The sequence below is a fragment of the Bufo gargarizans genome, chromosome 6 (assembly GCF_014858855.1).
Source record: "Bufo gargarizans isolate SCDJY-AF-19 chromosome 6, ASM1485885v1, whole genome shotgun sequence".
NCBI classification, from domain to species: Eukaryota; Metazoa; Chordata; class Amphibia; order Anura; family Bufonidae; genus Bufo; species Bufo gargarizans.
Genome location: NC_058085.1, coordinates 185,648,921 through 185,674,623, shown reverse-complemented (window position 1 = coordinate 185,674,623; position 25,703 = coordinate 185,648,921). Strand labels below are relative to the sequence as shown.

Sequence of the window (25,703 nt, the reverse complement as noted above, 5' to 3'; positions counted from 1 at the left end):
TCGCACAATTAAATGACTATCCAGTGGCCCCCCACACAGTATAATGACCCCACAGTGGCCCTCCATTTATAATAATGACCCCTAGTCGCTCCCATACTGGGGGTTATATATTATGGAGGACTCACTGGGGGTCATTATCTTGAATGGAGGGTAATTGGCGATCATTATATTAAATGGGGGGCACTGGGGTCATTATACTGTGTAAGAGGCTCTCACTAGCTAGAACTGACTGGACCCCACAGCAAATTTTTGTACAAACCCCCCTCCCCCTGCACCCCCGGTGGGTTCACATCACATCATGCCATGTTAGGTGTATTTCTGACAAAGAATATGGCGCAAAGGCTCTTTTCCCTACTCATGCCAGGTCAAAAAAAGTTGGCGTGGGCAGGGAAGTTATTGCCATACAGTTATTGGATAATACCACCATAGAGTGACTGGATACTTCCATACAGTGACCGGATAAAACCTCAATACAGTAACTCGATACCACTGCTATGCAGTAACTGGATAGCACCACCCTACATTGACTGGATAAAAGGGTATAGGAGGACACTGTAGAGGGTGTTTTAACAGGGCACAATGCAGGGTATAAAGGGGCACAGTACGGGGTGGGGGGCACAGTCAAGTGACCCTGTGATGTTAGAAGGTCCTTATGGTGCATGCAGTTTACACACCACAATAATGAGAGGCATATGGGTGAGACAGGGGCCCAGGGCCCTGGATGGACAGGATAAGTGGACACAGCAAGTAGATGGAAGGGGCTATGAGGGGGTTCATACAAGAATTAGGGGTCAGGAGGTCTGTGCAGGGCAGCAAAAGGAGATAGGAGGGTGAAACAGGAGCTTTGGATACATGAGGGAGGAAAGGAGACAGCAGGGGCCCCATGAGGATGGGATAGGACAGGATATGGGGGCAGGTGTCATGGAGGCAAACTGCTTAATGAGGCAGTAAAACAACTAAACAGTATGAAGCTGCTGGTCTACAGCATCCAGCAGCAGCTTGAAGAGTTCCATGAACGCCCCCTCTTGTCCCACAGAGAAGAGACAGGCAAAGTGCAGACTCACTGACAGACTGTCTTTACACTTCTGCTCCAGCTCTGCGGTCTCTCTCCTCCTCAGGCAGCATTCCTGTGTAGAGGGGGCATGTCTGAAGCTGGTAAGGCAAAATGTTCTGCTCTGCTGGAGTGAAGAGGGGGCATGTCTGAAGCTCCGCAGCACAGGAGCTTAAGGGGTACAATGGCAGCCGGACTGCATGCTGTTGATGCTCCCATGCTACATTCTGCAGCCCTGCTACTGGGCCCCCTCTGCCCTCAGGGCCCAAAGCAGTGGCTTCCTTGATAGCTACACCCCTGGAGCTGCGGTTAGTGAATTAAATGACCGCAGCTCCCTGTGCTTCTTTGATTTCAATTCACCAAACGTTTAAGCGATCGCTGATCACGATCAGTCAGGATTTTTTTCCCGCCACATTTCTTCCTCGAATATGATGGGTCCCCACTATCCTTCCAGTTTTAAATAATTGTGTTGGACAGTTCTTAACTCAAGTTTAGCAGTTTCTGCAATCTCCTTAGATGTTTTCTCTGCTTGATGCATGCCAATGATTTGACCCTTCTCAAACAGACTAACATCTTTTCCACGACCACGAGATGTGTCTTTCGACATGGTTGTTTAATAAATGAGAAGCAACTTATTGCACCAGTTGGGGTTAACTAACTGAAAGATAATCGCCCATGCAGTAATTATCCAATAGGAGGCTCATAACTATTTGCTTAGTTAAATCCAGGTGGCAAATTTTTGGGGGGGACAGGCAGTGTATCAGCACTATATAAGTGAGTTTTCTGAATTGCATATGGATGTGTATATTTTAACTAATTAACTGAGATTAGAAACTATATATATATATATATATATATATATATATATAGTTTCTAATCTCAGTTAATTAGTTAAAATATACACATCAATATGCAATTCAGAAAGCAATAAAATGGTTACTTACTCTTCAAAGAAATCATATTCTTAGAATATATCTATGTCTCCACAGAATGGGAATTAATATGGCATTAAAGTAACAGACACCTACTGCAATACAAAGGATAAAAATAATGTATTTTCATACCTTGTTATCTGTTCAGAAGACAGAACACAACACATTTACTGGAGGTTACATATTGTTCTACCTGACTCCGATTACACAACCTAATTAAAAAAGATGTGGAAATCCAGGCTAGAAGCATTAACAGGAGGATGTGCATGCATTTAATAGTCAATCTTTTTCTGTTGTGGATTGGTCTCTTTTGAGCCACCTAAGCAAATAAAATGATTGTACTACAAAGCTTACATAACTTATTTAAAGCATTTTAAACACAAAAGAAAAGGGCAAATTTGTAAAAAAAAAATATATATATATATGACATTTCAGTTTCTCTGCTTAAAGCCATTCATGCTCAGCACAAGGTTAGAATTGCACAAATCAAGATGTGAGAATAGTTTATCTGCCCACTTTGCCAGTCTATGCAATACAATTAGTATGCCGTACTGACTTGCCTATTATTCTCTAAGAAACCTCAAGTTTATGAATTAAGAAAATATAATAAATGGCAAGCCAATTGTAAACCCCTTAGCAAATTGGTAAATCATAGATTGTGAAGATTAATGTGTGTATACCATGTAATAACAATATGGCTTGCCCTTCTACTTCTTATTGACTCTTTACATAAATAACCCATTTCTAAGTGGACCATGTATTTCCTCAAACATTATACTGCCTTCTTGCTACAGTGTTCCAATAATGAAAAAAAAGTGTCTGTTATCTTGATCTTTTCTTGTAAGAACATCCAGGGGTGGACTGGGAAATTGAAGTGGCCCTGGAAAAAAATGGCTCCATGTTTTAGGTGGATCCAAACTGAGAGAAGGTGAAGCAATACAAGTAGGCGAGGTCAGTAATACCATAACACAAAATACCTTCCCTGTAGAACCATATACCACAGTGCAGCACATTATATAGCCTCAAAAGCTGACTCTATGTGGTGACTATAAATAGCTGCCAATATCTGTACTCCTTCTCCAGTTGTCTCTGATTAAGATATGGAGCAGTGTCTTAGGAGGTGAGATGTGGGCCATAGCAGTTGAATTCAGGAGGGCATGTGTGGTCACTGGCTGGGTACATGATTACCTGATTCTCACAGTGTTAATTACCACTGAGAGCTTATTATGTACCCAGCCAGCGGCAGAGATGGGGGCTTGGCTGGCCACCTGGGCATCGGCCCACTGGGAAATTTCTCTGTAAGGTCTATGGCCAATCCACCCGTGAAAGCATTCATGTTTCCATTGCTTCAGCCATATTTGCAGGAAGGTTAGGAAAATACAAACAAGTAGGGGTGGGGCAAGCTCTGTTTGTGCCCATGTCAAACATTTCTGAAGGTGCTCTCAGCCATAGAAACAGTATCCAAAACTAAAAGGAACTACAAAGAAAATACTTCTATGCTTCCATCCTGTTGGATCCACTTCTGGTCTTGACTTTAAAATACACAAAAATCTCATATGTAATTCCAATTTAATGGCACCCTATGTAACTATTTTTCCTTCCCTTGTCCAGACCATACAGATGAGTAATCTTTTTTTAGATTGCAATATGTCAAGAATCACCCATTTCTATCATTTAACATAGAAGTAGTTGCATTAAATTAGTTAAGATTTAATTTTAGCTAACAAAATGTGAACATGCAAGGCTAACAGTGAAAATTGTTTTATAATAATACTTTTACTATTCCTTTTTTATGCAAAATAAGCAGATTAGAATTCACAATAGATGTGTCAGAGTATATGCAATAAAATATTGGAACTAGCATTACAGTAAAATTGCACAGAATAATTTGTGTGAATGTGTATACTGATGACTATGATTGGTTTATAAGAAAACATGGCATATAGCCCTCAAAAATGTATTGTCTTTTCAATAAGAAAAAGCTACATTTTCTAAGTACTTAATAAAATATTTTTAGTTTGCTGATGTAAACTCAAGGAGAAACAGAATAAAAATGTCACGGCTATGTTTCGGTCTGGTTGTTGTGCACCGTGACATGTTAGCCATGCATACTGGTTGCCATGGGCAACATGTTGTTTTGCAGCATGTTTGTGTTTTGCTCCTTCCTCCGGGTTCATTCTCTATCTGGTGCTGGAGGGGTTAACTATCTGGGGGGGATGGATACTTGGTGTTTATATTGCCTGTGGCTGGTAGGCTGGAGTTAGTTTTACTCCAGCTTCTGTTGGTGCTGGAGCCATACTTCTGTCCTGGTTGTTCCATCTGCCCAGTCCTTGAGGGTGACCTAGTGGGACCTTGATGTCTCCTCTTTGTCATCTTCCCTTCCTTTCTCTACTTTATGGGTGGTGGGGGTTTATGTTCTGGGTTGGTGTTGTTATGTCTAGTTTGGTGTTCCATGTCTGGTCTGTCTGTGGTGTTTACTGTCCTGCATGGATGCTAGACATTCCATTGTCTTTCTGTGCCTTCGGCGAGAGGACCCAAGGGTTCCCCGGAGGAGGAACTTCAAATCAGTTAGCAGCTCTGCCTGGTGCCTTCTTGCATCCTGTCCGCATGGGGGTCCAGGCAGTTACTGGTATGCTGGTTCCTATGTTTGGTGTTTGTACTGTGTCCTGTTTGGTGTGTGGGCTCCAGTACATATGTACTGGTTCCAGTTGTTTGGCTGTGGCAGGTAAGTGTGTTGTTCTGGTTCTTACCTGACAATCCAGTAGATGTTCATTGTCTCCTCTTTTCCCTGTATCTAGGCCGGCTGAGACTCCTGTTCTTCCGTATCTTGGAGGAACAGATTGTCTTATGCAATTTCATTATCTGTAGGGCTGTTCAGAGATTCCAGGGTCTGAGGTTCCTGGGTATGAGTCGTCCTACCATCCGCTTATATGGTGTGAGGAGTCAGGGCCAGGGATAGGGTGGCTGTTGAAAGTGACCTGCTCTCTTTTCCCTGTGTCCAGGCCTAGTTGTCATCCCAGTTTCCATTGGTGTTTGGTGGGGAGTTTCCCCCGACTCCCCACCGTGACAGAAGTAAAGGGGTTAAATTAGGTTGTTCTAACAAACAGGGGCATAGCTAAAGGCTCTTGGGCCCTGGTGCAAGAGTTCAGCTTGGGCCCCCCTTCTCTCAGTGCTCTGTGGACGGGGGCAGGGAAGCACCTAGCCTTCCTGCTACCTGAGGCAAACATTGAAACGGCGTCCCCCCCATGGCACATTTTTTACCTAACCCCTTCCCTCCAGCCAGAGGTGTAACTTGACCAGCATGCGCTTTCTATAATGCCAGTGTCTTCACATGCGGCACAAGGGTCTTTGGGCCCCTCAGGCTCCTGGGCCCGGTAGCGACTGCTACCTCTGCACCCCCTATAGCTACGCCCCTGCTAACAAATCTGTCCCAGTCTGCAAGTGATTGGTAGGAGGATTAATAAGCTATATGTCCTTTTTTAAGTATTACATGATTGAAGAGGCTCAGCACCAGTAGGTGGACTTATTTTGCTCTTGCTATTGGGGGACAAACAACTTCATGTCTATCCCACTGACATTCTACACCAAATATATGTCTTAGATAAGATAACACAATATGCTGTGTTCAATTTTTTTTTTTTTTTTCAGTTTCTGGAAAAATTTTCAAGGTTATAGTTTCTCAACCTATATTAAGTGCTTGGTGTAGACAATAGAGATCAAAATTAATTATACTGGAAAACATATGTCATGTCAATCAAAGCCTCTCCTCCTCTGCTTTCCAAGCTTCTATGGAACACCAAAATTGCATCCAATAGTGAAGTACCGTCATGCAAATTGGAGTAAAAAATGGTTTTATTATACTCACAATGTACAAGTATATACAGGCAGTATACAATGGATCAGTGGATCAATCACCCGACCCGGTTTCGCTCAGTCGAGCTTCGTCAGGGGTATTCATCCCACCCACTCCAGGGCGGTCTTATAACGGGTCAGGTTGGTTTGCACCCGCCTACCCACTCACACATGAGCCAATCAATTATACATTTAAATAATCAAGACATCAGATCACACAAATACATGTCCAATAAAAAACTGTAAAATATATAAAATAACAAATACATAAAAGACATAAAACAGGGACATTTCAAATAGATCTATCATACATCGGTATATAACCTCCTGTAGAGATCTATGACTACTCCTTTACTATCAGTTTCATTCATACTACTCCCTCTTTACTCTAATAGGTCTCCTAACCAATCACAGACCACATTATCCTTAACCCACCCTCCTCCATTCATAAAGACAGCAACTCCCCCACATCACATGATATCTCCTGGCCAGTCACAGATGAAATTAACCTTAGCCCGCCCTCCTCCAATCATAAAAACGGCAAAAATATCACTTGATGTTGTCCAGCCAATTCAATTCCACAACCCTGGAAGGTCCTAGCTTGATACAACACCACACTCACAGGTCCTAGATCAACCGAGAACACTTCATCGCTTCAGGTAAGACAAGGTTTTAAATCAAATTCGGCATTCAGGCCTTTTGGTTGTAACATTCCCATTTTATATATCCATTCCACCTCTTGTTTATTTATCTGTTTTACTCCATCCCCTCCACGACAGTGTGGCTTGACTTGTTCCAACCCCACAAAGAACAAACTACTTGGATCTTTTCGGTGCACCATTTTAAAGTGCATCAAAACACTATGGGTTTCCAGCCCCTTCTTGATATTCCTCACATGCTCCTGAATTCTTATTTTAAGCTTCTTGAGGGTACGTCCCACATATTGGAGTCCACATGGGCACTCCAACATGTAAACCACCCTACATTCTCACAAGTAATTTGCCCTTTAACCTTTAAATCCACACTTTTTTCATTGGAGTGCTCAGATTAAATATGCATTTTTTTATCTTCCCTTTTCTGATTCTTACATGGCAAGCAAAACCCACACCAGCTAAACTTGTTCCCTTTGATTATCTTCTCTTGATGATTAGAACTTAAAATAAGAATTCAGGAGCATGTGAGGAATATCAAGAAGGGGCTGGAAACCCATAGTGTTTCGATGCACTTTAAAATGGTGCACCGAAAAGATCCAAGTGGTTTGTTCTTTGTGGGGTTGGAACAAGTCAAGCCACACTGGCGTGGAGGGAATGGAATAAAACAGACAAAGGTTGTGGAATTGAATTGGCTGGACAACATCATGTGATATGGAGGAGTTGCCGTTTTTATGAATGGAGGAGGGCGGGCTAAGGTTAATTTGATCTGTGACTGGCCTGGATATATCATGTGATGTGGGGGAGTTGCTGTCTTTATGAATGGAGGAGGGTGGGTTAAGGATAATGTGGTCTGTGATTGGTTAGGAGTTGGTTAGGAGTAAAGAGCAAGTAGTATGACTGAAACTGATAGTAAAGGAGTAGTCATAGATCGCTACAGGAGGTTATATACCAATGTATGATAGATCTATTTGAAATGTCCCTGTTTTATGTCTTTTATGTATTTGCTATTTTATGTATTTTACAGTGTTTTATTGGACAAGTATTGGTGTGATTTGATGTCTTGATTATTTAAATGTATAATTTATTGGATCATGTGTGAGTGGGTAGGCGGGTGCAAACCAACCTGACCCGTTATAAGACCGCCCTGGAGTGGGTGGGATGAATACCCCTGACGAAGCTCGACTGAGCGAAACCCGGGTCGGGTGATTGATCCACTGATCCATTGTATACTGCCTGTATATACTTGTACATTGTGAGTATAATAAAACCATTTTTTACTCCAATTTGCATGATGGTACTTCACTATTGGATGCTATTTTGGTGTTCCATAGAAGCTTGGAAAGGAGAGGAGGAGAGGCTTTGACTGGCCTGTTTGCTTCCCTGTGTCCGTGATTATCTTGCTGGCTTCGATTGTGGATTTCCTGTGACTTCTGAGGCAGCGCGGTCCAATCAAAAGAAACGCTTTCACCTGTGTTGACTGTACCCACTTCACCATTGGGACCTGCGACGCCACTAAGCAGCATACTTTTTTGAGGCTTATTTATTATTTATAAATTTTGTCATGTCAAACTGGCTGTAATAAGTAGTTTAAAAGCAAAGTAAAAGAGCCAATTCAGATTCAGATGATCATAAAGGGTGTCAAATAAGCTATTAATGCATTTTAGAAATAAGATTTAGGATGTAAAATGACATAACATAAAATAGAAAAAGTTTGTTTATATTAATCTGTTTGCCATCAAGTTATTTTATTTTTGGCTCTCCGTCTTTTGATACTTTTACATTTTTTTTTATTGTTTGTATTTCTTTTTAGAATTCTCAATGTATTTGTTTTACCAGCAGGCAAGGTGGTAGTGAAGACACAGTCAGGGCACTTGACAAATACAAACAGGATAGATGAACATGGTTAATTTAAACAGAACAGAAACTGGAACTGAAAGTATAGGAACACATAAGAATGGCAGGTTCAGGACTAGAACGCAAATAGGAACAAATGGAGTAAAAACACAGGAGAGACTTAAGCACTAGACTTAAACACATTTGCTGGTCACCAGGAACCATAGGCACCCTGTGCATGGAGAGATTGTGTTAATTACCCAGGGGCAGTTAGCCAGTGGCTGGGAAAGGATTTTGAAGTGCATGTATTGGCCCTTTTAGAGGCAGGAGGTGAGTATACTGGGCAGCAGCATGGTGAGTTGTGTGGTGTCCGCACCTACAGGGGAGAGCAGGACAGTAGCGGCCATAGGCAGCTGTCCTAACACATGGGAGTGTTACCCATCCATTTAAATCAAAGTGTGGGAACTTCTCCTATCTGTGATATACAAAAACCATGATAGGAGAGAGTTAAGAGCTTAGTGGAGAGACCAATAAAAAAAAAAAATATATATATATATGGCCATATAAATATGACCCAATGTCATTTCTGCTATCAGACTTCACCAGAGAAGCATATAAATGACACAATTAGGTATACTACATCAGAAAAAAGTAAGATATGGATCTGAGTTTGCAGTATGAATAGACAATTCGGAGCTGTGCACATTGCTAGTGCTGAAATCCATTCTACTGTAGACAACTGATGACCATAATAAAGGCACAGAACTCTTAGCTGTGTAGTGTGCAAATTATTAGAGGACTCATAACACATATGACGTCTACCATCATAATATAGGAGCATAAACATAAATCCACATGTCATATCAATAATATACATCAATCTATTTGATATACATTAATGACAAAGAATCCAATCATAAATGTATAACACAATCAAATAAATTATATGAAGTATCCGGCTGCTTCTCTGAATGTTACAAAAAAAATTACTTTGTGATGAATTACTTTGTCATGAAGCGCATTTCTTTGTAAGTAGTGGGTGCAATAACAGGGAGTGGTGATTTCGCTGCTCCCCGTGATTGTACCCCTCAGATGAAGCATTCAAAGCTGATCGCTGCATCTGACAGCAATAATACAGTGTAAAGTTAAAAAATAAAACTATAAAATCATACTTATCCTTATCCATTTGATCGTGAAGAACCGGCCACCACCATTGATTGAAGATCTAGCGCAAAATCTTGTGCGGCCTGTGATGTCACCGCGCACAGGATTTCGTGCAAGATCTTCAAGAAGATGGTGGTGGCTGGCTGTTTGCACTCAAACAGATGAGGTAAGTATGATTGAATTTTTTTTTACTTCGATTCAGGGAAAACAAAGCACAAGGAAATTTGGCTTTGCAGCTAATAGAATTTTCTCTGAAATTTGGACCAAATTCCACTTTGTCTGGATCAATTCGCTCAACACTTCATGAATTATTGCTTTCAATACACACAATGTATGTTTAGCATGGTTTTTAGCTTTAGTATATCAGCCACACTCCGCTTTGCTCTGAAGAGTCTTTGTATTGGAAGCTATTATTTAATATTATGTAAACCTTTCATACCCTGCTGAAAAACATTTTACTTCAATTTGTTTGATTTAAATCTTAAAATCTAAAAAATGATTTTTATAGTCTACTTGGCAGGAAAAAGCTGCTCTAGTGGAGACATTCTTTTTATCTTATTGTGTATTTTAAATGGTTTAAATCCAAGATTTTTTTTTATGTTACAAAAGCCAGATCAATCCTTGAATTTTACTTAGCATAAGCATGGGAGAAACAGGCATTTTAGCAAACACCATTTTAATACATAATGTATTAAATCTTCACCAATCTGCAAACAACTATGTCTAAAAATTGTTGAACAATTTCAGAAAAAATATTGCTAAACATAAAATTGTGAAGACTTTGAATATCCCACCATCTTCATTACATAAGATCATTAAAAGATTCAGAGAATCTGGATAAATCCATGTGTGTAAGGAACAAGGTCAACAGTCAATAACGCATGATTATGATCTATGGGCCCTCAGATGGCACTGTATTAAAAATAGACAGGATTATGTACTGGAAATCACTGCATGGGCTCATGAACATTTCTAGAAATCACTATCTATGAAGACAGTTTGTGCTGTGCAGCCCACAAATGCAAGGTAAAGCTGTGTCATGCAAATAAGAAGACATATGTCAACATGATCCAGAAACACAGGTGTCTTCTCTGGGCAAAAAACAATTTAAAATAGACTGAGGCAAAATGCAAACCTGTTCTGTGGTCAGATGAGGAATCAGATTTTGTAATATATTTTGGAAACTGTCCAGCTTATTATCAGTGCCCAGTTCAAAATCCTGCATCTGTGATAGTATTAGTGCCAATGGCATGGACAGCTTACACATCTGTAATCAATGCTGAACAATATATAGAGGTTTTATGACAACATATACTCCTATCCAGACAACGTTTTTTTCAGGGAAGACCTTGTATATTTCAGCAAGACGATACTAAACCACATATTGAATCAATCACACCATAGGTTCGCAAAGTCTGGGTACTGAACTGGGCCTGCCTGCAGTCCAGGCCTTTTATCAGCAGAAAATATTTGGTGCATCTTGGAACAAAAATATCTGGCAAAGAAGACCCAGGACTGTTTTGCAGCTAGAATACTACATGAGACAAGAATGGGGCAACATTCTTCTCCCAAAACTCCAATTGGTCTTTTCACTTACCATACAGTTTACAGACTATTGTTGAAAGAAGAGGATGCTACACAATGGTAGACATGGCCCTGTTCCAACTTTTTTTTGAGATGCCAATGATGTTATCGTTAATTAGCTCAGACCCCAATGAGACCTCAGATCAGATCCCAAATGTTAATTAGCCTCCAGTTCAGACCCCCAACCAGACCTCAGATCATACAGAAAATAAATCAACTTACCTCTCCTGTTCCAGCCGCCGCTGCCATTCCTGAGGCCTAGTGTTCTTTTTTCCGCATGATGTTGTGACCTGATGTCGCACAGCATGGTGTCACAATGGCACAGCATGCAGCATCGGCAGAAGAAGACAGGGGAACAGTGAGCATAGAGCCAGCACAAGGGATGCGCTGCATTCACTGCTCCCCCCCAATCCTACTATAGTAATAAGCACTTCCATAATGGCTTCAGTCATTAAATTCATGCTATATAACGTACTGCCACCTGCCACAACCCCCCCCCCCCCCACCCACCACCACCACCACCACACACACACACACTTTTTGGAGAAAAAAGTGTCTTTTAGGGTGAAAAATCTGATATATATACAGTTGCAAGAAAAACTATGTGAACCCTTTGGAATTATATGGATTTCTGGACAAATTGGTCATAAAACGTGATCTGATCTTCAAAATACAATATATTTTTAGCAACTATTGTGTTGCAGTCTCAGCATGTCACATGTTGCAGTGTAGCCCTAGCATTAAAGGGGCAGGGGGCTGTGGAGGTCACTGTTAAAGGGGTGGGCATTGTGGAGGTCACTGTTAAGGGGGCAGGGGTTACTATTAAAGGGGCAACTGCTGTGGAGGTCAATGTTAAGGGAGCAGGGTACTTTGAGGTCACTGTTAAGGCAGTGAGGTACTGTGGAGGTCACTGTTAAGGGGGCGGGCTCCTGAGGAGGTCACTGTCAAGGGATTGGGGTGCTGTGAAACTCACTGTGAAAGGAAATGGGCTGCTGTGGAGGTTCTAGTTTAAAGTAGCGGGGCACTATGGAGGGGTCAGTGTTAAGCAGTGGAGGACTGTGGAGTTCACTCTTAAAGGGGTAGAGTGTTGTAGAGGCTACAGTTATGTGGGATATTGTCAATATCTTTTAATGACACACACAAACTTTAAATGAAATAGATGAAATTATACCTGTCCGAAGCCGGGTCCTTCTGCTAATATATATATATTTATTTAAATTTTTAATTTTTTTATTTATATTTAGTGCTATAGAGACCTAGACAGACTTTAAGGTTTCAAAGCCCTTTCCGGCATTTATTGTTAGCGTAAACGGGCAGCACATGTACAGGATGCACGGCTCAAAAAGAAAACATAACATAAAGAAACTCCTCCTCCTCCGAGCACTAACTAGACAATAACTTAACTGTCCCAAATATAACAGAGTAGCATCAACCTGTATCTTCCGCTCACACAGAGCAACTACCCCGTGTGGCTCTCTCCCACATAATGCAGTCTGGGTCTTTAAGTAAGCCTCAGCCCAGCTGCATTAATCAAGTGGCTGCAGATTAAATTGTTCCAGGGCTAGGAACGGAGCCCCTCACCATGTGTAGGTGAGAAACCTAGGTTGAATATATACGCCATTTAACACTTTACCTGCTGCCACCTTACAAAATTTATACACACACATAATAGAGTTCAGACCACACAATAAAACACACATGGCTTCTTCTTTCATTCAGGTGGTGTTCCTACAGTTTCCACGAATAATTCTAATTGCAGATATAGCCAGCTATATCTTGACTGCAGACATGACAGCGTGATTACTTTAATGAGATTTGTTGTAGTACTGTAATGTGAATCTGATTTAGTTGTATTAGTGTTTTAAGCCAGTCAAAATAATGTTGGCTACATATCTGTAGCTACAATCTTTACTAAACTACAGCTCACAAGACACAACAATATGGCGCAGGTTACCGATTTGAATTTTAGGAATACTATTATTTCCAGTATTTATTGTACAAGTTCAGGATATACAGCATAGAATAAAATATATATACTGTATAAGCTAATTATCTTTACCACTCTCTCTGGTCATAAATGTTGATACATATTAATTTCAATATACTTAGGGCATGCATAGCATACAATGTACTTGACACTGAATGACATTACAAATCATTTTATCCTTATAAAACCAAGCAGCATTGACTCAAAAGAGGACATACAGTAGCTCAACTGTTTCATTTTGATTTTGATAACTAGGACCACCATTGGGGCAATACAGATGGTTCAGTAGTCAGGGGACCAGGCTAAGATACACAAAGGACTTGAAGTAGCCTTGTTGGTTTTCTTCCACCTAAGTGTCTTTGACTGTGCATTAATTGTATCTGAATAGACTCCACTGTATAGTGCTAACAAGAGACCAGTTAATATAAATGGCTCTATTAATATGCTATCTCTTTCCATAGGAACCCTGAAATGTTTAATAGAGATCATAATAGTCCCTCTTGTGTATCTTCCAAAAAAGCAATGTACAAAAAAAGGTAATACATAATCTTTACACTGCATTATGCTATTATGCCCCCTAAACCCATACTCTCAGATATTCACCAAATATGAGACAGAGTTTTTGGGAGCCCTAGATTTATTTGGCTTATTCATCTAAATGGTGGTCCTGCTTTTAACATAAGCCTAACATTTTGAATATATTCCTTATTGCCATGTTTTTGCTTGATTGCCCTAGTCAAAAGAGGTTAAAGGAGAAAATATTTAGCTTTATTCCACTTGTATTATTGTCATTACACTTGTGTAATACAGCTTTACATAAAAAATTCAAGAAACAATTAAAAATAACTCACCCATAAATTCTATTCCTAAATGGTCTGCTGCACCAGGAAGAGCATGCAAAAAAAGATAAGACAACATCAATATAATAAATCTGTTAATAAAAAAATAAAATATAAAAAGATCAAAACTAGTGTGGATCGAGCACCAAAGTCTTGTCTGCTCTGGCCAAACACATCGGTATGCTTATGTGTTCTACCAAGCACAATGGAAGTCAATGGGAGAACCCCATGCACCACCTGCTCGGAAATGAAGAGAGTGTCTGATTCACAAAAAAAAAGGTTAGAAATTGATGGAAACAAAATGGTTTGTAGACAGCATTAAGAGGATAGCTGGATGTGTCTTGGACTCCTATTATCTACAACATACAATAGACAACCACACACAGGCTATATGCCAAAAGCCAGGTATATGCAAGCCATCAATCTATCCATGAGACTGATGACAGTCTTAGTCAGCATACCTTACTATAGCAGCCTTGAGACATTCCAAACCAGCTCTCATCTGACTGAGAGACAGTAGGCCTCAAAGTTACTTCAGATCTGGCTTGGTTGGACCTGTGCACCTAGATCAATATCATTAGGGAGACAAAGTTTTCTGATTGTCCTAACATAATATTAAATAACCTTTCTATACAGTCTTGTCATGTAAAAACTCATTTGCATAAACATGGGCATATGGGAAAGACATGAAAATGAGCAGAATCCGCCTTGTTTTTCAGCTGCAAAACCATTTGCATAGAAAATTTGCGATCTACACTACTCATGAACAGTGCCATCTATTAGTTTCATAGTCTTATGACAAGAGTTATAGTATTGTCATAAGACTATGTAATCAATAGATGGCGCTGTTTATGACTCATGAACAGCGCCATCTATTGGTTTCATAGCCTTATGACAATTAGTGTTGAGCGCGAATATTCAAATAGAAAATTTTTATCTCGAATATCACAACTTTGAGAATATGTGAATATTTTTTATATAGTGTTGTATATTCGGTATAGCGAATATTCATAATTTTTTCCCATCTGAACACATGATTCCCCCCTGCGTCTTGCTTGTGGGCCAATGAGTCATTGGCCCACAAGCAACTTAAGCAGGGAGGAACCATGACTTTAGATGGAAAAAATTATGAATATTCTAAAAAACAAATATATAGCATTATATCAAATATATTAGTTTTTTCATTTCAGAATAATCATCTTTTTTTTTCAATCTGTAGAGTTGTTCCACTTCTCAGTGAGATCGTGAAAACTCTGATCCGATGGCATATTCTAAACCCCAGCTATTCCCATGGTGACTGGGAGGCTTGTCGGGAATCAGTATGCCGAAGTGGAACAACTGTACAGATTGGAATAAAAAAAGATGAATATTCCCAAAAAATTATATATTCTATATAGTGCTATATATTAGTTTTTTAGAATATTCATAATTGTTTCCATCTAAAGTCATGATTCCTCTTTGCTTAAGTTGCTTGTGATGATCTGAAGTAACTTTGAGGCTTACTGAGCGCTGGTGTGAGAATGTCTCATAGTGCATGCTGACTAAGCCTGTCATCTGCCTCATGGATTGGCATATAGCCTTTGTGTAGTTGTCTATTGTATGTCGTAGCTAATAGGAGTCCAAGACACATCCAGCCATCCTCTTAATGAAGTTTCCAAATCATTTTGATTGGGTTTCCATCAATTTCTAGCCTTTTTTTGTAAACCAGACACCCACTCTTCTTCAGAGCAGGGGGTGCCTGGTTTGATGCTCGGGTCTCCCATTGACTTTCATTGTATTAAATTATACTCGAGCACCTGCAATATTTGGCTCAGATAAGAGAATTTGCTCATACTTAATACATTATAATATTCATTTAGCACTGTGTAAACAACATACAAATATGAAATTCACATGTGTACATCATGTCATTGCATTTGCTTTCCTATACATAGTATAAAATAGAAGGCTCTCTGTCAGCAATATTTTACTCAACACGATCAAAAAATAGCAATTTGTTAAAGAGGTTTTCTAGGAACAGAAAAATATGTGGCTTTGTCTGGTAATGCTGCTCATCCCTTTTCACGTCAGTGAGACTGAGCTACAGTACTAGACTCATTCAAGAAACAAGTATGACAGGGTTTAAAGGAAAATAAAAACAGTCCTGTTTTTCAAATCCTTTAGGGCGGGTTCGCATTCGCATTATAAATGCCATTATATGACTCCGTTATAACAGAGTTATAACAGAATATAATGGAATTTTAGGATGGAATGCAAACAGAACCCTTTTATCCATGAAGAAAAAAAAAAAGTTCTGTCGACAGGACTCCTTTTGGCCTTTTTTTTCCGTTATGGCGTAAATAGGATTGTTACTCTCTCCATTCTGAGAGAGTAACAGGTCATGACAGGTCTGAATCACTTCAGCAGTGTCCAGGCTGCCATGGTAACCAATTGGAGCCCCACAATTTCATTGCTGGGGTTCCGATCGGAAGGCAAATGAAGTTGCATACCCTGCCTTCACTCACAGGTGCCACGATCAGGAGGAGTTAACTGATGATCCCTGTCAGTGCGGACAGGTTCCACGTATGAAGCGGGCCTGCTACTCTATACGTCCCTTCATGCATTATGACTAGGGATGAGCGAACTCGAACTGTATAGTTCGGGTTCGTACCGAATTTTGGGGTGTCCGTGACACGGACCCGAACCCGGACATTTTCGTAAAAGTCCGGGTTCGGGTTCGGTGTTCGTCGCTTTCTTGGCGCTTTTGTGACGCTTTCTTGGCGCTTTTTGAAAGGCTGCAAAGCAGCCAATCAACAAGCGTCATACTACTTGCCCCAAGAGGCCGTCACAGCCATGCCTACTATTGGCATGGCTGTGATTGGCCAGAGCACCATGTGACCCAGCCTCTATTTAAGCTGGAGTCACATAGCGCCGCCCGTCACTCTGCTCTGATTAGCGTAGGGAGAGGTTGCGGATGCGACAGTAGGGCGAGATTAGGCAGATTAACTCCTCCAAAGGACTTCACTTGATTAATCGATCGATCTGCAGCTGTGCATCATTGAGCTGCTGAAATTCAAATGCTCACTCACTGTTTTTAGGCTGCCCAGACCGTTTGTCAGTCACTTTTTTCTGGGGTGATCGGCGGCCATTTTGTGTCTTGTGCGGTGCTGCGACCAAGTGCATCCAAGCTGCGACCAAGTGCATTTAACCCTCAATGGTGTGGTTGTTTTTTGGCTAAAGCCTACATCAGGGTGAAGCTGTCACACCAAGTGCATTTAACCAGCAATAGTCTGTTCATTTTTTTGGCCATATACTAAATCAGGGGCAAGCTGCGCCTGTCACCAAGTGCATTTAACCCTCAATGGTGTGGTTGTTTTTTGGCTAAAGCCTACATCAGGGTGAAGCTGTCACACCAAGTGCATTTAACCAGCAATAGTCTGTTCATTTTTTGGCCATATACTACATCAGGGGCAAGCTGCGCCCGTCACCAAGTGCATTTAACCCTCAGTAGTGTGGTGCGTCAAGCTGTGACACCAAGTGCATTTAACCAGCAATAGTCTGTTCATTTTTTGGCCATATACTAAATCAGGGGCAAGCTGCGCCCGTCACCAAGTGCATTTAACCAGCAATAGTGTGGTTATTTTTTGGCCATATCCCAGTCTAATTCTGTCACTAAATCCATACCGGTCACCCAGCGCCTAAATACTAGGCCTCAAATTTATATCCCGCTAAATCTCTCGTTACCGCTGTCCTGTTGTGGCTGGGAAAGTTATTTAGTGTCCGTCAAAGCACATTTTTTGTTCTGGGTTGAAGTACAATTCCCAATTTAGCAATTTCATAATTTAGTGGTTCCTGCTATATCAGAGCTATTTGAAATCTATCCCTAAAAGGGTATATAATATTCAAGGTGCACATTGGGTCATTCAGAATAACTTCACACACACCCGCTACTGTGTATTTCCAAGTCTAATTCTGTCACTAAACCCATACCTGTCACCCAGCGCCTAAATACTAGGCCTCAAATTTATATCCTGCTAAATCTCTCGTTACCGCTGTCCTGTTGTGGCTGGGAAAGTTATTTAGTGTCCGTCAAAGCACATTTTTTGTTCTGGGTTGAAATACAATTCCCAATTTAGCAATTTCATAATTTAGTGGTTCCTGCTATATCAGAGCTATTTGAAATCTATCCCTAAAAGGGTATATAATATTCAAGGTGCACATTGGGTCATTCAGAATAACTTCACACACACCCGCTACTGTGTATTTCCAAGTCTAATTCTGTCACTAAACCCATACCTGTCACCCAGCGCCTAAATACTAGGCCTCAAATTTATATCCTGCTAAATCTCTCGTTACCGCTGTCCTGTTGTGGCTGGGAAAGTTATTTAGTGTCCGTCAAAGCACATTTTTTGTTCTGGGTTGAAATACAATTCCCAATTTAGCAATTTCATAATTTAGTGGTTTCTGCTATATCAGAGCTATTTGAAATCTATCCCTAAAAGGGTATATAATATTCAAGGTGCACATTGGGTCATTCAGAATAACTTCACACACACCCGCTACTGTGTATTTCTAAGTCTAATTCTGTCACTAAACCCATACCTGTCACCCAGCGCCTAAATACTAGGCCTCAAATTTATATCCTGCTAAATCTCTCGTTAACGCTGTCCTGTTGTGGCTGGGAAAGTTATTTAGTGTCCGTCAAAGCACATTTTTTGTTCTGGGTTTAAATACAATTCCCAATTTAACAATTTCATAATTTAGTGGTTTCTGCTATATCAGAGCTATTTGAAATCTATCCCTAAAAGGGTATATAATATTCAAGGTGCACATTGGGTCATTCAGAATAACTTCACACACACCCGCTACTGTGTATTTCTAAGTCTAATTCTGTCACTAAACCCATACCTGTCACCCAGCGCCTAAATACTAGGCCTCAAATTTATATCCTGTTAAATCTCTCGTTAACGCTGTCCTGTTGTGGCTGGGAAAGTTATTTAGTGTCCGTCAAAGCACATTTTTTGTTCTGGGTTTAAATACAATTCCCAATTTAACAATTTCATAATTTAGTGGTTTCTGCTATATCAGAGCTATTTGAAATCTATCCCTAAAAGGGTATATAATATTCAAGGTGCACATTGGGTCATTCAGAATAACTTCACACACACCCGCTACTGTGTATTTCCAAGTCTAATTCTGTCACTAAACCCATACCTGTCACCCAGCGCCTAAATACTAGGCCTCAAATTTATATCCTGCTAAATCTCTCGTTAACGCTGTCCTGTTGTGGCTGGGAAAGTTATTTAGTGTCCGTCAAAGCACATTTTTTGTTCTGGGTTTAAATACAATTCCCAATTTAACAATTTCATAATTTAGTGGTTTCTGCTATATCAGAGCTATTTGAAATCTATCCCTAAAAGGGTATATAATATTCAAGGTGCACATTGGGTCATTCAGAATAACTTCACACACACCCGCTACTGTGTATTTCCAAGTCTAATTCTGTCACTAAACCCATACCTGTCACCCAGCGCCTAAATACTAGGCCTCAAATTTATATCCTGCTAAATCTCTCGTTAACGCTGTCCTGTTGTGGCTGGGAAAGTTATTTAGTGTCCGTCAAAGCACATTTTTTGTTCTGGGTTGAAATACAATTCCCAATTTAGCAATTTCATAATTTAGTGGTTTCTGCTATATCAGAGCTATTTGAAATCTATCCCTAAAAGGGTATATAATATTCAAGGTGCACATTGGGTCATTCAGAATAACTTCACACACACCCGCTACTGTGTATTTCTAAGTCTAATTCTGTCACTAAACCCATACCTGTCACCCAGCGCCTAAATACTAGGCCTCAAATTTATATCCTGCTAAATCTCTCGTTAACGCTGTCCTGTTGTGGCTGGGAAAGTTATTTAGTGTCCGTCAAAGCACATTTTTTGTTCTGGGTTTAAATACAATTCCCAATTTAACAATTTCATAATTTAGTGGTTTCTGCTATATCAGAGCTATTTGAAATCTATCCCTAAAAGGGTATATAATATTCAAGGTGCACATTGGGTCATTCAGAATAACTTCACACACACCCGCTACTGTGTATTTCCAAGTCTAATTCTGTCACTAAACCCATACCTGTCACCCAGTGCCTAAATACTAGGCCTCAAATTTATATCCTGCTAAATCTCTCGTTAACGCTGTCCTGTTGTGGCTGGGAAAGTTATTTAGTGTCCGTCAAAGCACATTTTTTGTTCTGGGTTGAAATACAATTCCCAATTTAGCAATTTCATAATTTAGTGGTTTCTGCTATATCAGAGCTATTTGAAATCTATCCCTAAAAGGGTATATAATATTCAAGGTGCACATTGGGTCATTCAGAATAACTTCACACACACCCGCTACTGTGTATTTCTAAGTCTAATTCTGTCACTAAACCCATACCTGTCACCCAGCGCCTAAATACTAGGCCTCAAATTTATATCCTGCTAAATCTCTCGTTAACGCTGTCCTGTTGTGGCTGGGAAAGTTATTTAGTGTCCGTCAAAGCACATTTTTTGTTCTGGGTTTAAATACAATTCCCAATTTAACAATTTCATAATTTAGTGGTTTCTGCTATATCAGAGCTATTTGAAATCTATCCCTAAAAGGGTATATAATATTCAAGGTGCACATTGGGTCATTCAGAATAACTTCACACACACACGCTTCTGTGCATTTCCAAGTCTAATTCTGTCACTAAATCCATACCGGTCACCCAGCGCCTAAATACTAGGCCTCAAATTTATATCCCGCTGAATTTGAATACAATACATTGGGCCAAATAATATATTTGTTGTTGTGGTGAACCATAACAATGAGAAAAACATCTAGTAAGGGACGCGGACGTGGACATGGTCGTGGTGGTGTTAGTGGACCCTCTGGTGCTGGGAGAGGACGTGGCCGTTCTGCCACATCCACACGTCCTAGTGTACCAACTACCTCAGGTCCCAGTAGCCGCCAGAATTTACAGCGATATATGGTGGGGCCCAATGCCGTTCTAAGGATGGTAAGGCCTGAGCAGGTACAGGCATTAGTCAATTGGGTGGCCGACAGTGGATCCAGCACGTTCACATTATCTCCCACCCAGTCTTCTGCAGAAAGCGCACAGATGGCGCCTGAAAACCAACCCCATCAGTCTGTCACATCACCCCCATGCATACCAGGGAAACTGTCTCAGCCTCAAGTTATGCAGCAGTCTCTTATGCTGTTTGAAGACTCCGCTGGCAGGGTTTCCCAAGGGCATCCACCTAGCCCTTCCCCAGCGGTGAAAGACATAGAATGCACTGACGCACAACCACTTATGTTTCCTGATGATGAGGACATGGGAATACCACCTCAGCATGTCTCTGATGATGACGAAACACAGGTGCCAACTGCTGCGTCTTTCTGCAGTGTGCAGACTGAACAGGAGGTCAGGGATCAAGACTGGGTGGAAGACGATGCAGGGGACGATGAGGTCCTAGACCCCACATGGAATGAAGGTCGTGCCACTGACTTTCACAGTTCGGAGGAAGAGGCAGTGGTGAGACCGAGCCAACAGCGTAGCAAAAGAGGGAGCAGTGGGCAAAAGCAGAACACCCGCCGCCAAGAGACTCCGCCTGCTACTGACCGCCGCCATCTGGGACCGAGCACCCCAAAGGCAGCTTCAAGGAGTTCCCTGGCATGGCACTTCTTCAAACAATGTGCTGACGACAAGACCCGAGTGGTTTGCACGCTGTGCCATCAGAGCCTGAAGCGAGGCATTAACGTTCTGAACCTGAGCACAACCTGCATGACCAGGCACCTGCATGCAAAGCATGAACTGCAGTGGAGTAAACACCTTAAAACCAAGGAAGTCACTCAGGCTCCCCCTGCTACCTCTTCTGCTGCTGCCGCCTCGGCCTCTTCTGCTGCTGCCGCCTCGGCCTCTTCCTCCGCCTCTGGAGGAACGTTGGCACCTGCCGCCCAGCAAACAGGGGATGTACCACCAACACCACCACCACCACCTCCGTCACCAAGCGTCTCAACCATGTCACACGCCAGTGTTCAGCTCTCCATCTCACAAACATTTGATAGAAAGCGTAAATTCCCACCTAGCCACCCTCGATCCCTGGCCCTGAATGCCAGCATTTCTAAACTACTGGCCTATGAAATGCTGTCATTTAGGCTGGTGGACACAGACAGCTTCAAACAGCTCATGTCGCTTGCTGTCCCACAGTATGTTGTTCCCAGCCGGCACTACTTCTCCAAGAGAGCCGTGCCTTCCCTGCACAACCAAGTATCCGATAAAATCAAGTGTGCACTGCGCAACGCCATCTGTGGCAAGGTCCACCTAACCACAGATACGTGGACCAGTAAGCACGGCCAGGGACGCTATATCTCCCTAACTGCACACTGGGTAAATGTAGTGGCAGCTGGGCCCCAGGCGGAGAGCTGTTTGGCGCACGTCCTTCCGCCGCCAAGGATCGCAGGGCAACATTCTTTGCCTCCTGTTGCCACCTCCTCCTTCTCGGCTTCCTCCTCCTCTTCTTCCACCTGCTCATCCAGTCAGCCACACACCTTCACCACCAACTTCAGCACAGCTCGGGGTAAACGTCAGCAGGCCATTCTGAAACTCATATGTTTGGGGGACAGGCCCCACACCGCACAGGAGTTGTGGCGGGGTATTGAACAACAGACCGACGAGTGGTTGCTGCCGGTGAGCCTCAAGCCCGGCCTGGTGGTGTGTGATAATGGGCGAAATCTCGTTGCAGCTCTGGGACTAGCCAATTTGACGCACATCCCTTGCTTGGCGCATGTGCTGAATTTGGTGGTGCAGAAGTTCATTCACAACTACCCCGACATGTCAGAGCTGCTGCATAAAGTGCGGGCCGTCTGTTCGCGCTTCCGGCGTTCACATCCTGCTGCTGCTCGCCTGTCTGCGCTACAGCGTAACTTCGGCCTTCCCGCTCACCGCCTCATATGCGACGTGCCCACCAGGTGGAACTCCACCTTGCACATGCTGGACAGACTGTGCGAGCAGCAGCAGGCCATAGTGGAGTTTCAGCTGCAGCACGCACGGGTCAGTCGCACTACAGAACAGCACCACTTCACCACCAATGACTGGGCCTCCATGCGAGACCTGTGTGCCCTGTTGCGCTGTTTCGAGTACTCCACCAACATGGCCAGTGGCGATGACACCGTTATCAGCGTTACAATACCACTTCTATGTCTCCTTGAGAAAACACTTAGGGCGATGATGGAAGAGGAGGTGGCCCAGGAGGAGGAGGAGGAGGAGGAGGAAGAGGGGTCATTTTTAGCACTTTCAGGCCAGTCTCTTCGAAGTGACTCAGAGGGAGGTTTTTGGCAACAGCAGAGGCCAGGTACAAATGTGGCCAGCCAGGGCCCACTACTGGAGGACGAGGAGGACGAGGATGAGGAGGAGGTGGAGGAGGATGAGGATGAAGCATGGTCACAGCGGGGTGGCACCCAACGCAGCTCGGGTCCATCACTGGTGCGTGGCTGGGGGGAAAGGCAGGACGATGACGATACGCCTCCCACAGAGGACAGCTTGTCCTTACCCCTGGGCAGCCTGGCACACATGAGCGACTACATGCTGCAGTGCCTGCGCAACGACAGCAGAGTTGCCCACATTTTAACCTGTGCGGACTACTGGGTTGCCACCCTGCTGGATCCACGCTACAAAGACAATGTGCCCACCTTACTTCCTGCACTGGAGCGTGATAGGAAGATGCGCGAGTACAAGCGCACGTTGGTAGACGCGCTACTGAGAGCATTCCCAAATGTCACAGGGGAACAAGTGGAAGCCCAAGGCCAAGGCAGAGGAGGAGCAAGAGGTCGCCAAGGCAGCTGTGTCACGGCCAGCTCCTCTGAGGGCAGGGTTAGCATGGCAGAGATGTGGAAAACTTTTGTCAACACGCCACAGCTAACTGCACCACCACCTGATACGCAACGTGTTAGCAGGAGGCAACATTTCACTAACATGGTGGAACAGTACGTGTGCACACCCCTCCACGTACTGACTGATGGTTCGGCCCCATTCAACTTCTGGGTCTCTAAATTGTCCACGTGGCCAGAGCTAGCCTTTTATGCCTTGGAGGTGCTGGCCTGCCCGGCAGCCAGCGTTTTGTCTGAACGTGTATTCAGCACGGCAGGGGGCGTCATTACAGACAAACGCAGCCGCCTGTCTACAGCCAATGTGGACAAGCTGACGTTCATAAAAATGAACCAGGCATGGATCCCACAGGACCTGTCCGTCCCTTGTCCAGATTAGACATTAACTACCTCCCCATAACCATATATTATTGGACTCCAGGGCACTTCCTCATTCAATCCTATTTTTATTTTCATTTTACCATTATATTGCGAGGCTACCCAAAGTTGAATGAACCTCTCCTCTGCCTGTGTGCTAGGCCTAAATATATGCCAATGGACTGTTGCAGTGGTGGCTGACATGAAGCCTGATTCTCTGCTATGACATGCAGACTAATTCTCTGCTGACATGAAGCCAGATTGTCTGTTACGGGACCTCTCTGCTCTGCCTGTGTGCTAGGCCTAAATATATGCCAATGGACTGTTGCAGTGGTGGGTGACGTGAAGCCTCATTCTCTGCTATGACATGCAGACTGATTCTCTGCTGACATGAAGCCAGATCGTCTGTTACGGGACCTCTCTGCTCTGCCTGTGTGCTAGGCCTAAATATATGCCAATGGACTGTTGCAGTGGTGGGTGACGTGAAGCCTCATTCTCTGCTATGACATGCAGACTGATTCTCTGCTGACATGAAGCCAGATTGTCTGTTACGGGACCTCTCTGCTCTGCCTGTGTGCTAGGCCTAAATATATGCCAATGGACTGTTGCAGTGGTGGGTGACGTGAAGCCTCATTCTCTGCTATGACATGCAGACTGATTCTCTGCTGTCATGAAGCCAGATTGTCTGTTACGGGACCTCTCTGCTCTGCCTGTGTGCTAGGCCTAAATATATGCCAATGGACTGTTGCAGTGGTGGGTGACGTGAAGCCTCATTCTCTGCTATGACATGCAGACTGATTCTCTGCTGACATGAAGCCAGATCGTCTGTTACGGGACCTCTCTGCTCTGCCTGTGTGCTAGGCCTAAATATATGCCAATGGACTGTTGCAGTGGTGGGTGACGTGAAGCCTCATTCTCTGCTATGACATGCAGACTGATTCTCTGCTGACATGAAGCCAGATCGTCTGTTACGGGACCTCTCTGCTCTGCCTGTGTGCTAGGCCTAAATATATGCCAATGGACTGTTGCAGTGGTGGGTGACGTGAAGCCTCATTCTCTGCTATGACATGCAGACTGATTCTCTGCTGTCATGAAGCCAGATTGTCTGTTACGGGACCTCTCTGCTCTGCCTGTGTGCTAGGCCTAAATATATGCCAATGGACTGTTGCAGTGGTGGGTGACGTGAAGCCTCATTCTCTGCTATGACATGCAGACTGATTCTCTGCTGACATGAAGCCAGATTGTCTGTTACGGGACCTCTCTCCTCTGCCTGTGTGCTAGGCCTAAATATATGCCAATGGACTGTTGCAGTGGTGGCTGACGTGAAGCCTCATTCTCTGCTATGACATGCAGACTAATTCTCTGCTGACATGAAGCCAGATTGTCTGTTACGGGACCTCTCTCCTCTGCCTGGGTGCTGGGCCTAAATTTATGACAATGGACTGTTGCAGTGGTGGCTGACGTGAAGCCTGATTCTCTGCTATGACATGCAGACTGATTCTCTGCTGACATGAAGCCAGATCCTCTGTTACGGGACCTCTCTCCTCTGCCTGGGTGCTGGGC

The 25,703-nt window shown here is 42.8% G+C and overlaps 1 protein-coding gene across 1 annotated transcript in view; it reads right to left on the bottom strand.

Annotated features, from left to right (window-relative positions):
• The window catches only part of NRG3 (neuregulin 3), a 1,217,439-nt gene that overhangs the window by 303,846 nt on the left and 887,890 nt on the right, over positions 1–25,703 (bottom strand). Inside the window, exon 4 of the mRNA XM_044298081.1 lies at positions 13,908–13,934. Coding sequence (XP_044154016.1) covers positions 13,908–13,934 — 27 coding nt within the window. The remainder of the gene's footprint in view (positions 1–13,907; positions 13,935–25,703) is intronic.